General features: G+C 34.8%; 1 protein-coding gene across 1 annotated transcript; it reads right to left on the bottom strand.

The window, feature by feature from the left end:
• Positions 1–3,393: 3,393 nt before the first annotated feature.
• On the bottom strand, positions 3,394–5,103 carry LOC114369331 (probable membrane-associated kinase regulator 5). Its single transcript, XM_028326542.1, has 2 exons — positions 3,980–5,103; positions 3,394–3,867 (listed from the first exon to the last, which is right to left on the bottom strand). The coding sequence occupies exons 1-2, from the start codon at positions 4,911–4,913 to the stop codon at positions 3,809–3,811; spliced, it is 993 nt and encodes a 330-aa protein (XP_028182343.1). The 5' UTR covers positions 4,914–5,103; the 3' UTR covers positions 3,394–3,808.
• Between the last annotated feature and the right edge of the window lie 8,640 nt (positions 5,104–13,743).

Here is a 13,743-nt window from a genome sequence, read left to right as displayed (position 1 = left end):
TCGGTGAACATACAAGAATTTCTTTACTTTAAGAAATATTTTTTATTTTCCTATTTAATTATAAAATTTTGATTTTATTTGTCCTTTGTTTTCTATTGTTAAAAGTATGTACATAAGAAATAATAAGATAATAAAAAATTGTTTTTACTATTTTAATACAAATATTTGAAAATAATAAACAAAATAAAAAGGCGAAAATAATTTTTTATAGTGATAAAAAGAATTCTTAAATAGAAAGAAAATTCGTACAGTCTTACAGTTTTAAAAAAAAAATATATGACAGAAACTTAATACAGAGGCCTCATTTATATAATTGTGGTTATCATTATATCTGCATTGCTTGGCACCAATATCTCGATCGGCGCAAGTTTCTTCCGGGTATTGAAAGAACAAAACATCACCAATATCATCATCCCACAACAGTGTAGTGTAACTAAGGGACCACACTGTTCAGTTGCCTTGTAGAGGCCACACCAATATCTCATCAACAATTTCTGCTTAATATAAGTGTGAAGTCGCAGAGCACTTGGTATAGAGGCCACGTTTGGTTATTTTTGGCATGGTTCTCCTCACATTAATGATGCCTTAGAATTTTGGAAATACTAGTACACGGCAAAAGCCATAGTCCTCAATACACATTTTGACCTCTATGCAATTACAAAACAGTCTTTTTCTCACCTACAACCCACAATTCAAACATCAAGATCTCAAATCATCCAACCTCCATAATGTCTAAGATATGAGTTTGAAATTTGCAGTCTAGATAATCATGCCATACCGGCAGCAGTGTGAAATGTGAATGCTTTTCTACATATATAGCATTACCACCTAAACCCAGTTAATTGCTTAATTCAAATTCACAATCATACAAAACACAATGTGTGTCTATATATGTATTAGTAGATATATAAATTTGTCAATGTATATTCATTTATCTTTCAGAAATAGTATTTAATTTGCCAAGTTGTTAACTCCCCTTCATCGAGTAGGTGTTAGCTATTCACTAAAAGAAAAGAACAAAAAAGAGTGTTGTAATTAATGAGCTAGTCAAAGAATTTATCAAAACTCAATATTGTAAGTGTTGAGTGCAATAAATATGTGCTTGAAAATATTGAGTGCAAGTCCATTTTTATACAACCATATATTATCATCTTTACTTTTATAAGACAAGATATATATACAGCATATCTAAGATATGTTAAACTACAGTCCAAAAATTCAACATTCTATTTATCTTCCGCATTAATAACAGTCTCTCAGTAAATGGACTACTATCGAGCTATTACTAAGCCAGTAATATTTGATCATTAATAATATTATATATTCTAATTCTTTCATTATAATTTTAAATATTTTTAAAAAAAGTATTAGATAATAAATAAATATATTTCGTAAATTAAAAATATATTTTTTGTTTAATTTATTCTACATAATAAATAAGATTCATAAAAAAATATAATAAGAAGATTTTAAATTATTTTTTCATTTAACTTATCAAAGACATTCTGGTCGTGGACCAATTTCAGATAAATTGCCAACATTGCTGGACACGAAACTGACATCATTATTCTAATTTTTAAACGTGCTTTTATATAATTTACAATAAAACTTTGGTTAAATGATTTATTTAATTTTTTATTTTACTATTTTGCTCAATTTCATTTTTTATTTTGATTAAATTGGTGTGTGATTTAGAAGTGTAAGGAGGACAATCATTTGTGATCTCAAATTATTATTATTATTATATGTAATATATATTTTGAATTGAATCAGGAATTTTAATATTTGAACCTACTAATATGTTAATTTGTATTAAATTATTATTATTATTATATGTAATATATATTTTAAATTTTTTAAAAAATCAAATGTAACTAACTATTGATTACATAAACTTATCGACCTAAATTGAATAAGAATTAATGTATTTTAACCTTTAAAATCAAAGTTGACAATTGTATTGATTGAGATCACTTCACCTGGATTTTTAAAAATATTCTAAATCTATTTATAAAGAGTAGGTTTTGTAATGTTTTATTGGTTTTAATAAAAAAATATTTAAAATTCATCATCACTGTATTTATTGAAACTTCTTATTTCAAATATAATATACTTAATTTTTCATAATTTTTCATGATCCATGTATAGACAGGAATCAACTAAGTAGAGTAAGGTATGCCATCGATACAAAATTTTCTTTTAAAAAAATCTAACAAAAAACAAATGTATCTGATTTATTTGATAAAAAATTTAGTTTGTAAAAAATATTAGGTTTTAAAAAAAACAAACAGCATTAAATATTTTTTATTCATTAATCCAATTCAACTCAAATCATTTAAAAATGGATTGATTTGATTTTGGACTTTTTTTTCTTAAAAAATGGACCAAAATCAACACTTTTAAATTTAATTAGATTTATCTTGAGTTTGACAAATTAAACCTAACCCTTAATGTGTCATGATCTTTGTTGAACCTGAAAACGCACAGTAGTGCATCCATATGCCTCGTAAGCTTCTCCAATCCTCTCTCCCATCTCCAAACTCTCTTGTTCCCTCTCAATCCCTCACTTCCTTCAATTCTTTCTCACATTTCACCCTCACTTCTTTGTTTCCTCCCCTCTTGTGGTCGCCTTGGCCTCGTTCCATCTAATCCGCTCTCTTCTGGTGTTGTGGGTTGGGTTTGTGATTTTCAAGTTAGATAAAAAGGGAATTAGGGTTGGTGAAAGATGAAATTGGTTTTGAAATTTTGAAATCTTAAATCTAGTTTGATTCTGAAAGTATTACAAGTCACAAAAATCAAACAAGGTCTCATGGGAAAAGTTTGGAATTGGAAACTTGAGTCACGAGATTGGGATTGAAAATCAGGGATTGGAAAAGGAGCGAAGCATGATTGAGTCTCAACTCATACAGAATTGTTTAGCTTGAAAGAAACAAATACAAGACAAAAAAATTTAGTCTAAAAAGATAAAAGAACAAAAATTTAGCCTAAAAAGATCATTTAGTCTAAAAAATTTCTTTTAATTTCTTAACATCCTAGTATTTAATATATTTACATTCGCAAAATTGACCCACGTTTATAGCAGTGTAAAATTTACCCAGTACATTCTCATATCTAGCTGTTTTTCAGAACCGTTTATCATCTAGAAAAACTCCCCCCATCAACATTCTCTACTATTCAGTATAATTTTCTCATCTAATCATATTAGAGTAATTATTTACTTAATAAAAATGATTTTAAAATTCATATTTGAAGCAATTTCTATTTCGCTATTTTAGACTAAACATTAACAGGCAATTAAACTCACCGGTGTCTCAAATTAATTTCACAAAATTCTTGCCATCAAAATACTTCTCTCACATCACTTGTTTGTCACCAGCCATTGCAAGAAGGATGTAAAGAAGAAAGGCATTAGAATTGAGTTGAGATGGAACTTGGAAGTCATCTCAATGATCACAAAATGAAAATGTTGTTGCCTTGAATCATTTGATGGGCATCAAATCAATATCAAAATAAACCTCAAGCAGAGTGCAAAGTGCAAAACCCACACACAGCAGACAGAGATACAGTAGAAGATCCCTTTGATTCTTTTCATAATGCCCCATTAACCATTAATTTACATACATTCACTGACCACCAGGGGAGGGGAGCCTGCCTCCCACACACTCACTAATCATCACAACTATCCCTCTCCCCTCTTTCCCTTTTCTTTACAATGCACTAGATAGATAATACAAAAAAATAACATTTTTTTCTCTTCTCTTCTGTTGTATCAGCTTGAGCTTCTTCTTTCACAACAAAATCCTCAAGATTACACTTTTTCCCCATGTTCACCATCAAATGATTTCCTCACCGAATACATTGATCCTTCTGCAAAAACAAAATCAAATTAAAATTAAAATTACGTTACAACTCATAAATCAGAATAATTAACCTAATTAATTAAATATTTAAATGTAACATTAGTGAAAGAAAAAGTTACCTCTGGAGTTGAAGGACCTTTTGCAGTGAAGGATGGCGCTTTGGATCCCATCAAGCTGCTGCTGCATCGTGTCATCGCTCTTCTTCGCCGGAGAACTAACACCCGCCACCGTCGACGACGCCGACCTACTCTTTCCTAAATGCTTCGAAACCACCCTCATCCCCTTCCCCTGTTTCTCCGTCCTCGAAGAAACAGAGGCGACCGACGGCGACGACGACGGCGACGCCGCATAACCCTCACCGGAGAACCTCACCTTATCACTATACCTCTTAGAAACTTTAACATATAGCGGCTTTATCAGCTTCAGGTACTTCCGCAACACCTCCTTCGAAAACCGCTCCGGCTTCGGTTCTTCCTCGTAGCTCAAACCCCGAACCTTGCTCCCAAAGCTTCTCGTGCTGTTGTCCCTGCTGAGCGCGGGAGAGGAACGAAAATCGTCGACGCTGAGCTTCACCGCAAAGACTTTTGCTTCGTTAACAGAGTGCTCTGTTTTCTGTTGTGGAGGTGTTCTGTTTCGCTTTCGGAACATGAAGATTCTGAAGCTCGGGGCGGACCTGAGAAGCGCAATGGGGGACTGAGGTTTGGAGATAGGTTCGATTGGGAGGACCTTACGTTTGGAGATAGGTTCGGAAGGAGGAGACAGGGGAAGTGGTGTTTTACGCTGAACGCCATTGTCTGTTTTGCTGAGTAAGTTGTCTTTGGAGCCAAGACTTTTGAGTTCGCTTGTTGTCGTTTGTTTTGGGTCGTCGTCGTTTTTGGTTGTGGTGGTGTTGGTGTTGTTTTCTTTGTTGTCGAAATCGAGTGGCGTGAGCTCCAAGTCGAAGAATGAGTCGTCTTCGTCGGATTCGGTGTCGGTTTCAACAACAAGGTGGGGTTCGGAGGTTGTGCTCATGGTGGCGTTTCTCCAGAATTTGAGGAAGTTCAAAGCATCCATGGAAGGGGAAGAATCTGGAGAGAGAGAGAGAGAGAGAGAGAGGTAGAAGAAGAGGGTTCTGTTTTTGGGTGGGGTTGAGTTTTGGGTTTTATAGGGACAGTAAGGTGAATGAACAAAATAAAATAAGAGAGAGAGAGAGAGAGAGAGAAGAGAAGAGGGTTTAGCTTTTCACTTCGTTTAATGGCGCTTGTGTAAGCATTGAATACGGTGCTTTCTTCGGGAATCAGAGGGGGTTTAGCTTTTGCTTTTTGTTTCATTTTGTTCTTTTATTTTATTTTTACGTTTCTAAAATTGATTGTTTTGTTTGTGACCATGTGGTGGTGACTGGTGAAAGAGTGACTAGATAAAAAAATAATTAAAAATATAGTAAAAGGCACTGAGTAATGTACAGTGTCTCTGACCTCAGTCCTTGGACGCATACAGGGTCATGAACGAAGCGTTTCAGTCTTCATCAGAGTTCCACAGGTAAATTTGAAAACTGAGATTTGTTTGGCCCACTTCTGATCCCACCATCAAATACTAATCTCTGCTCTTATATATTCTAGTCCTAGCTATATCTCTGCTTCACAGTGATATAATGCCATTTTTGGCTCAAGATTTTAAATGTAGGGTTATTTTATGTGAAGGTATGGGCCATAATTTATCAAACTAAGCCAAACACTTCAGTTAAAAAGTATGCCCTATTTGATGAGATTTTGAATGATTATAAGATCATTTAACATTTGATTTCAACCCATTGTTTAATTTATTCGTGGTACTCTATTGGTAATTTTAATTTTAATTATAGACAAATCATTAAAGATAACATTAAACTTGTTATTATTATTATGACAATTATAAATTTATACTTGATTTTTTTTTTCTCTTTTTAATTGAACAAGGAATTGGATAAAAGACTGAAAATAGGGGATAGTATCATATGTGGGTCTTAAACTGCATGCAGCATATGCTATTTCTGATGGAGAGAGAGAGGGTGGGTTAGGGGATGGTGAAAGGAAACTTCCAAAAAGGTAGAGGGGAAGAAAAGGAAAAGAAAACGAAAGAGAAAAGGGTTAAAAAAGAAAGGGCTCATAAAAAAGAGAGAAAATGCAGAGCAAAGGAAACGTAAGGGCTATCAACTGCTGCTTTACCATTCTTTCTTTCTTTCTTTACAGAGAGACCAATTAAAAAGAGCTGGTGCAAGTCAGAAAATAGGGTTCTTTTACAAGGCAAAGTCATTTAGGTGCAAAGCTAGAGCACGCATGTTCTGCTGCTTTTAGGACCCCATCCTATGTGACTACACCTATCTTTGAAGAGGTCCAAGTCTTTGTGCCGTTGAATGAGCACAAGGGTCCAAGTCTTTTGCTTCTAAAGGTTTGACTTCTTGTTAACTCCGTTTCGCTACTCTTGCACTCTTCTTTTTTTTATTGTGTTGCAAAAAATGCTTGTAAAAGGTTTAATGAGAAAATTTGTGAAAAAAATATATATAAAATGCAAGATGTAAAACAAGAATTATAAATTAATCCGCTACAATTTAGATTTTGGCAGAAAAAAATGTGAATACTTGGACTTTAATGAATTTCGTGTCCATGAATTATGCTCATACAAATTTTAATTCAAACGGATTGTCTCTAACTAGGTAGAACATCATTCTTTATTTAATTAGCGGCAACATAATTAGTGGGCCTTAAGTAAGAATACTAAACCAACCTCCCAAAGTCCTTATGTTATGCAGGACTATTTTGAGCACATTTCCAAATCAATTAGTACCCCGCAGCTAATGAAAACAATGTTTCAAGCATCATGGCTTACTTTTATATATATCCTCCATACCTGCCTGAAATTATTACAAGTTGAGATTGTTAATATTTTTTTTTCTTTCTAATGCTTGGGAATTCTAAGGGATTTCATAGGGTTGGTCCCGTATCTAGTAGGGATTATTAGCTGTTGAGACACTGTTTAATTCAATCAGAGACAAAATTTAATGAATATTAAAAAAATGAAAGTATCTAGAAAATCTCTTATTATAATTATACGACATAGTCATCAACATCAATCATTAATTGAAAAAAGGGAAAAATTTCCCAGAAAGTGAAAGATGAAAATGATGGAATCATATATAACCAAGAAATAATGTTTTTGGTGTAACAAAAGAAAAGTGAAAAAGGCAAGACAAAATTTTAATGCATTGTATTTGTATGGACCTGAACTTGCATCACCTAGTGTCCTACAGATCATAACCCTAAAAGCTGCATTATATGTGTGTATACTTGGGAATAATGTTGATCTTGCGTAGTTTGGAATATTTTGTGGTCCTCATCGAATTGCTTAAGTTTTTTTTCCTTAAGATTCCCTCTGATGCAGTGACAACGGAAAATCACTATCTTAACTGCTTATCAATCTTTTACACAGCCACACACACGGCCTTCACAACAAACATGCTACAACCATAACCAAGCTCAAATTTTACATCTGAAAGGTACCTTTCAAGTTTCAAAGGGTTCTGAGCCAGAATATTGAACTATAGTGACTCCTAACCCAGAAAAATATATATTATAGACTTAAATATAATTTTAAGATCTCTCATAAATAATTAAACTTTATTCAGATTTTTTACTACATTTATTTATTATTTTGAGTTTATGATATATTAAAAAAATGATAAATGTTACCTTACAAACTGATATTTTCTATACTTTCAACTATTATAATGATATCGCCTTATTACTTAATAAATAACATAGATTCAAAATTAAAATTTTAATATATAAAAAACTCACAACATTTTTTTTTATTAAGAAACCAAAATAAAACTCAATTATTTATCAGAAAGTTTAAACATATATTTAAACTTACATTATATTATGTATCTATCCTAAAAACATATGTTTAAACTTATATTATATTATCTATCTATCCTAAAACCATGTTCTTTTTTACCAAGGTGCGGACTCAATAAAGAGGAAAAGAATTTAATCATTCATAAGATTCTAGTACTACAGGGAGATATTCTGATATTCATTTGACTGGTAATAGTTTAAAGTAAATATAGTTGCATGATGATCTTGGTCGTATTAGAATTGGATAAGAACAAGGTATTGTACCCACAGTGTAAGGGTGTGTGATGTTACATAAAAGTTTTATTTTTTCTTATCCCCTCACCTCTTGCCAATTTCAAAAGGAAATCTGTCTGGTTTATGGCTAGCACGACACGGGGTTGATTCCTCTTACTTCGGCAGAATTTATTGCTGGGTCTACGAAGATTGAATGTATTTTTTAAGCTTACTAGACTATATATTATGATATGAGATCTTAAGGACATTTTGTTTTGTTGCTTTGTTTTGTTCCGTGATTTATTTATTTATTATTTCCTTTTTTAAATCTTACTCTGCATATTTTTAACATAAACTGAACTCAAGGTTTTTAAAATAAAGTAGTTAATGCTTCTCTTTCTCTAGATGTAGATTAAGCTGCTTTAATGATACTACTGTTGGCTGCGAGAGTAGATTCATTCAACGAAAATTTGGAATGCTGATAAATCTTAATTATTATGAGAAGACTCTTTCAAAAGCCATAGTGATTTGTAGCTTAACTCCGTAAGAATACCCCAGACCATTGTCACAAAATTATTGTTTTCTTAACCCATTGTTAATTCTAGGTCTCTTTCTGTACCTATAATGAATTTAGCCAACATTACAATTTGGACCTTATCTAGTAAACACATGCATGCAAAATTGTAATTGGCATTTTTCTTGACGAATGATCGTAGAAGTTAAGTTAAATCGGTACCGGTTAAATTTGAATTCGAACATTCAATTTGAATTTTGTAAAACTAACATCGTTCCAAATTCTTAATTTTCTTGTTCAAATTGATGGTCGCCAGTATGACATTTGTGTTGGTTCTGTTCCGGTGGTTGGTTGTGGCACTTTCTGTCGCTATTAGGACAATAAAAATTGGATCAATTGGTCAAATGATTCTCCCTTGCAGAAATTTCTAAGTGGGGTCTTCATGCTCCATACTAGTGGGGACAAGAACAGAATTTGCAACCATAAAGTTTTGTGTGGTTTTCAGCACCAAACTAAAATAAGAAATTAGAAGCTTGCCAAGTATTGTAGAGAAATTTGTGTCTTTGCATGTTCATATATAGAAAGGAGAATATAGGTGGGTGGAATTGATATTTTGTGTGTGTTCCATTTGGTAACCTCCTTGGCTCCTTTGACTGGATACTGTGAGAACTGAATACATGGTCCTTTTTCACTTAGATTAATGCGAATTGGGTATGTGATTTCAGATGAACATGGACAAGTCATGTTCTTTAACTGTTACAAAATGGCTTGCAATTAATTAAAGAAAATTGAATTAATCATATGAATAGTGGATCTTTGGAGCATGTGGAGACTGGAAGATAAGTGACAGATGAAATTTTGTTTTTATATTTTGGGTGAGGCGTGACAGAATAGATGAAATAAATATAAGAAATATGATCATTAAGATGTGATGGAGAAATTAATGAAGGGATATTATAAGAATGAGTAGAAGGATTTTTAGAAATTAGAAAATGGTGTGGGGGCGGCAGGTTAGGATATGGCACCATGTGGGTAACGCACCAAAACGCATGTCAACTACGACTAGTAAATGCTGTACTCATTGGTCAAAATAGAAAGAAAAAAAATTGCTTACGAAATCTAATTTATCAAATTCATTGAAGGATGGATAATCGGCCAAGAAAGATTGAAATGTGAATGGAGATTGTTAGCTTGCGTTTACTAGGAAGTGACTATGATTTATGAAGCTGGCAGTTTAATATCAGAGCCATATATGGTTATGAGACTCTCATGTTATTTTTTTTTATTTCTAATCAACAGATCTTAAATTGTCCCAGTCTATTAAATTTAGGATATATTTATTTGTGTTTTATTTTTCAAAATTTTAAAAAATCATTTTGTGATACCATTTTAAAAATAATTTTTAGAAAGTAGGTGAGGGAAAAGGATGTGAGGGTACGTACAAGCAAGAACGTAACTTGGAAATTTTGATTTTTTATTTTTAAAACTGAAGAAAAAATTATTTTTAAAATACAAAACATTTTTCAAAAACAGGAAACAAATAAAGTTGTAGTTTAAATTTTAATTTTTTTTTTGTTGTTTTAAATTCTTACAAACACTAGAAAACCAACCAATTATTGAAAATTGACGATCCTATTGCATTTGTGTCTATTGTGATTAAATCAACAAGACTGAGATCAGGAGCTATCAAACCAAGATTGAGAGAGAAGATCACTATCATTCAACTCTGCACTGTACGATACACTTCATTTACAACTTATAGTTCAGCCTAAAACAATTGAAGTCTCTTGGCAATAAAGAAAAATTGTCTTGATGAAATATAAGAAAGATATGAAGACTGAAGAAATAAATTTTACTGGAAAATAATACACGCAAAAAAGGGCGTTGGAGCTTTCTTAATTCTTCCCGCAATTCACAAACTAGATAATAACATTCGCTAATTTAAGCTCTCCTATTTATCCAAGTTAAAATCTGTCACCTCCTTAAATCTTCATAAGACCAGAAAATAAACAACTCATGTTTTTTCCCTGTTTCACAACAGATAAACTTAATTTTATTACAGGTAATAAACTGTCACCAAGAACTCTTAAAAGAACAAGAGAACTTACCTAAACACCTAATAAACTTTGACTATCGAAAACCTTAACAATTAAGCCTATTTGTGAATACGCTTCATAATAATAATAATAATTCGATCAGCCTACTATATGTTAACCTATTTTCCTTGAATATATATATATAACCTATTTTTGTCCAAAGTTTTTATGACTTGAAAGTTAAAACCCACTTTAAAGTTAAAGTTTAAAATAGAGATTTTAAAAACAAAGTAGAAATTATTTAATAGTTTTAGCTTAAAAAAAAAAAATCTAGCTTTAAAGCTTTTTTAATTGTATACAGGGAGGAAGAGAAAAGTTAAGGCGTGAAATTTATTTTTAATACTATTTCGCTTAACTTTTTTTTAAAGCTTTACCTCCCTTTTTATAAAAATGTAAACAACTGAATTTTTCAACACTTCTTGATAGCTCTGGATTTCGAGGTCCAGACCCCTCCACAGAAGAGATGAGAAAGAAGAAGGTAATTAAGAGAAAATATCTTCTCATTCCTTATGCTTTATTTACATGATATTATATAGATGATCTAGTAATAGAATTATGCTGAGCTGTCTTTCTGGAATAATTCTAGAATATGCATATAACAGAATTGCTTGTCATTATCCTTTGAATGAGTATATATTCGTAATTTTCCTATTTGTTAGGCATAAGGCTAAGTATGATGAAGTATATTGTTCTGTTTCCCTCTTAAACATAATCCTTTAGATAATTGGGCTTGATAACCTTCCTTTTGGGCTTTCCTTCTCTTTGCACCCCTCTATCCTCTTCTTCCCTCTTACTCAGATCATCTTCTTCCTCAGCGTCTTCCTTCCCAAGCTCTGTGTCCTCTGTACTCGTATCATCCCTCGGCCCTTGCAGGATCACCTTGTCCTCAAGGTGATAATCCTGGCAAAGCTGATGCCAATCTTCCCATGACGTTTCCTCCGGTGGAAGACCCTGCCACTGGACCAAGACTTGCCACGGACTCTGGGGATCAGAGGTTTCCCAACGAAAATCCAGGATAGAGAGGGGAGAGACGAGTGGTTGATTTTCATGGAAAGTGGCTGGTAAAGGCAGAGGGGATGAGGAATCTGGATCCCCGCGAAAGGGCTTAAGCTTCGAGCAATGAAACACGAGGTGGAGCCGGACCCCCTCTGGTAGCGCTAGACGATATGCCACGGGTCCGAGCTTAGCAACAACTTGAAAGGGACCATAATAGCGACGGGCTAGTTTCTCATTCGTGTGGTGCTTATCTTTTGCAGAAAATTGACGGTAAGGACGAAGGCGGACCAAGACCCAATCACCAACGGTGAACTGTACATCCCGACGATGTTGATCAGCATAAAGTTTCATCTTGCTTTGAGCTTTCAGCAACTTTTTGCGAACCAACTGGAAGGTAGTGTCTCTATCAGTTAAGATTTCCTCCACTGCCTCAATTTTAGAAGACCCCGCAAGATAATCGGGAAAATTGAAGGGCTTCCGGCCGAAAGTAATCTCATAAGGGGTGGTGCCCGTGCTGGCCATCCAAGAGGTATTGTGCGACCACTCAACCCATGGTAATAATTTTCCCCAGCTTGTCGGTTTCCTGTGGACAAACGCACGCAGATACTGCTCTACTACTCTATTTAAGACCTCCGTCTGCCCATCGCTTTGTGGATGATATGCAGAACTCATCCGAAGCTGGGTACCACTGGATTTAAATAATTCTTGCCATAGCTGACTAATGAAGAGAGGGTCACGGTCCGAAACGAGGCTCCGGGGAAGGTCGTGTATCTTCACCACTAAGTCCAAAAAGAGCCGAGCGACAGCAAGAGCGGTGTGGCTTTGAGGGAGCATGCCCAAGTGGATGCCTTTCGAGAAGCGATCCACGACAACGAGAATCGTCGTGTTGCCCCGATACGGTGGTAACCCACATATGAAATCCAAGGATAAGTCCGACCAAGGTTGAGTGGGAACAGGGAGAGGGCAGAGAAGTCCAGCTGTTTTCTTAGTCTCATATTTGGTGACCTGGCAGTCAACGCAGGTTGCAATGAAGCGCATGACGTCATCTCGTAGACCAGTCCAATAGAAATTGGTGGTGAGACGAGCTACCGTTTTAGCGACGCCGGCGTGGCCCCCCGTAGGGGTGGCGTGGTACTCTGTGAGCAAGGTCTTGATGATTGGTATGTCCGACGGCAGCCAGATGCGGCCCTTATATAGCAGAAGCTTGTTGGCAATGGAGAAATCAGGGTGTTTGTCGGGAGTATCCCGTACCTCTTGGAAGAGATGTTGGAAAGAAGAATTCGCAGCAAGCTGGGTATGAAGCTCCTCCAGAAAGGTGAGACATGGAACAGAGAGGATGAGGAGGGCCTGAGAGGGGTTTTCCGGCAAACGGAATAGTGCGTCTGCGGCCTGATTGTGACTGCCGGAGCGATATTGGATCTGGTAGTCGTAGCCCATTAACCTTGCAAGGTAAGTATGTTGTTCAGGTGTTTGAACAACCTGACTCATCAATTCTTTTAAGCTCCGATGGTCTGTTAAAATAATGAAGCTATGGCCAAGGAGGTATTGCCGCCACTTCTTCACGGCGGTCGTGATGGCAAACAATTCTCTAACATAAGTCGAGGCTCGAAGCAACTTTGGACTAAAAGGCTTGCTAAAGTAAGCTATGGGATGGCCCCGTTGGGACAATACAGCCCCCATTCCGATTGCAGACGCATCAGTTTCAATTGTAAAAGGCAATTGAAAATCAGGGAGAGAAAGGACCGGAGCGGAGGTCAGAGCCTGTTTCAAAGTGTCAAAAGCTGCCTGAGTGGAGGAGTTCCACTGGAGAGGTTCAACCGTGGTGGCCTTTACAAGCGGGGCGGCAATGGTGGCATAACCCTGAATGAACCTGCGGTAGAATCCGGCGAGGCCAAGTTATATATACAAAGGTGGTAAAACAAAAATGACCTCTGATATCTGGTGGGGGAAAAAAACAGAGAACATGTACTACGCTTCAAACTTTGCTTAATTGGAGCATTTTACAATAAAGTCTTCGTTTATAATAACTCTAGTAAGAATACTTTATATTATTCGAATCATTTTTAAAAAATAGAAAAATAATTCAATATAACTTTTTATATAAAAAAAAAAACTAGGTTATTAATAGCAATACATCTCCTGCATTGCAAAGGAAAGCTCGTCAGAAATCATGGATATGGCAACGGTGCAAG

The sequence above is a fragment of the Glycine soja genome, chromosome 10 (assembly GCF_004193775.1).
Source record: "Glycine soja cultivar W05 chromosome 10, ASM419377v2, whole genome shotgun sequence".
Classification (NCBI taxonomy): Eukaryota; Viridiplantae; Streptophyta; class Magnoliopsida; order Fabales; family Fabaceae; genus Glycine; species Glycine soja.
Note: the sequence above shows the minus strand (reverse complement) of the source record. Positions and strands in the feature narration are given on the sequence as shown.

What these genes read in the sequence shown, in the direction of transcription:
- LOC114369331 (XM_028326542.1), bottom strand. Translation starts at nt 4,913, where the DNA reads ATGGATGCTTTGAACTTCCTCAAATTCTGGAGAAACGCCACCATGAGC. An exon ending in AAGGTCCTTCAACTCCAGAG is followed by an intron (nt 3,868 to 3,979) that starts GTAACTTTTTCT and finishes TTGTTTTTGCAG; the next exon opens with AAGGATCAATGTATTCGGTG.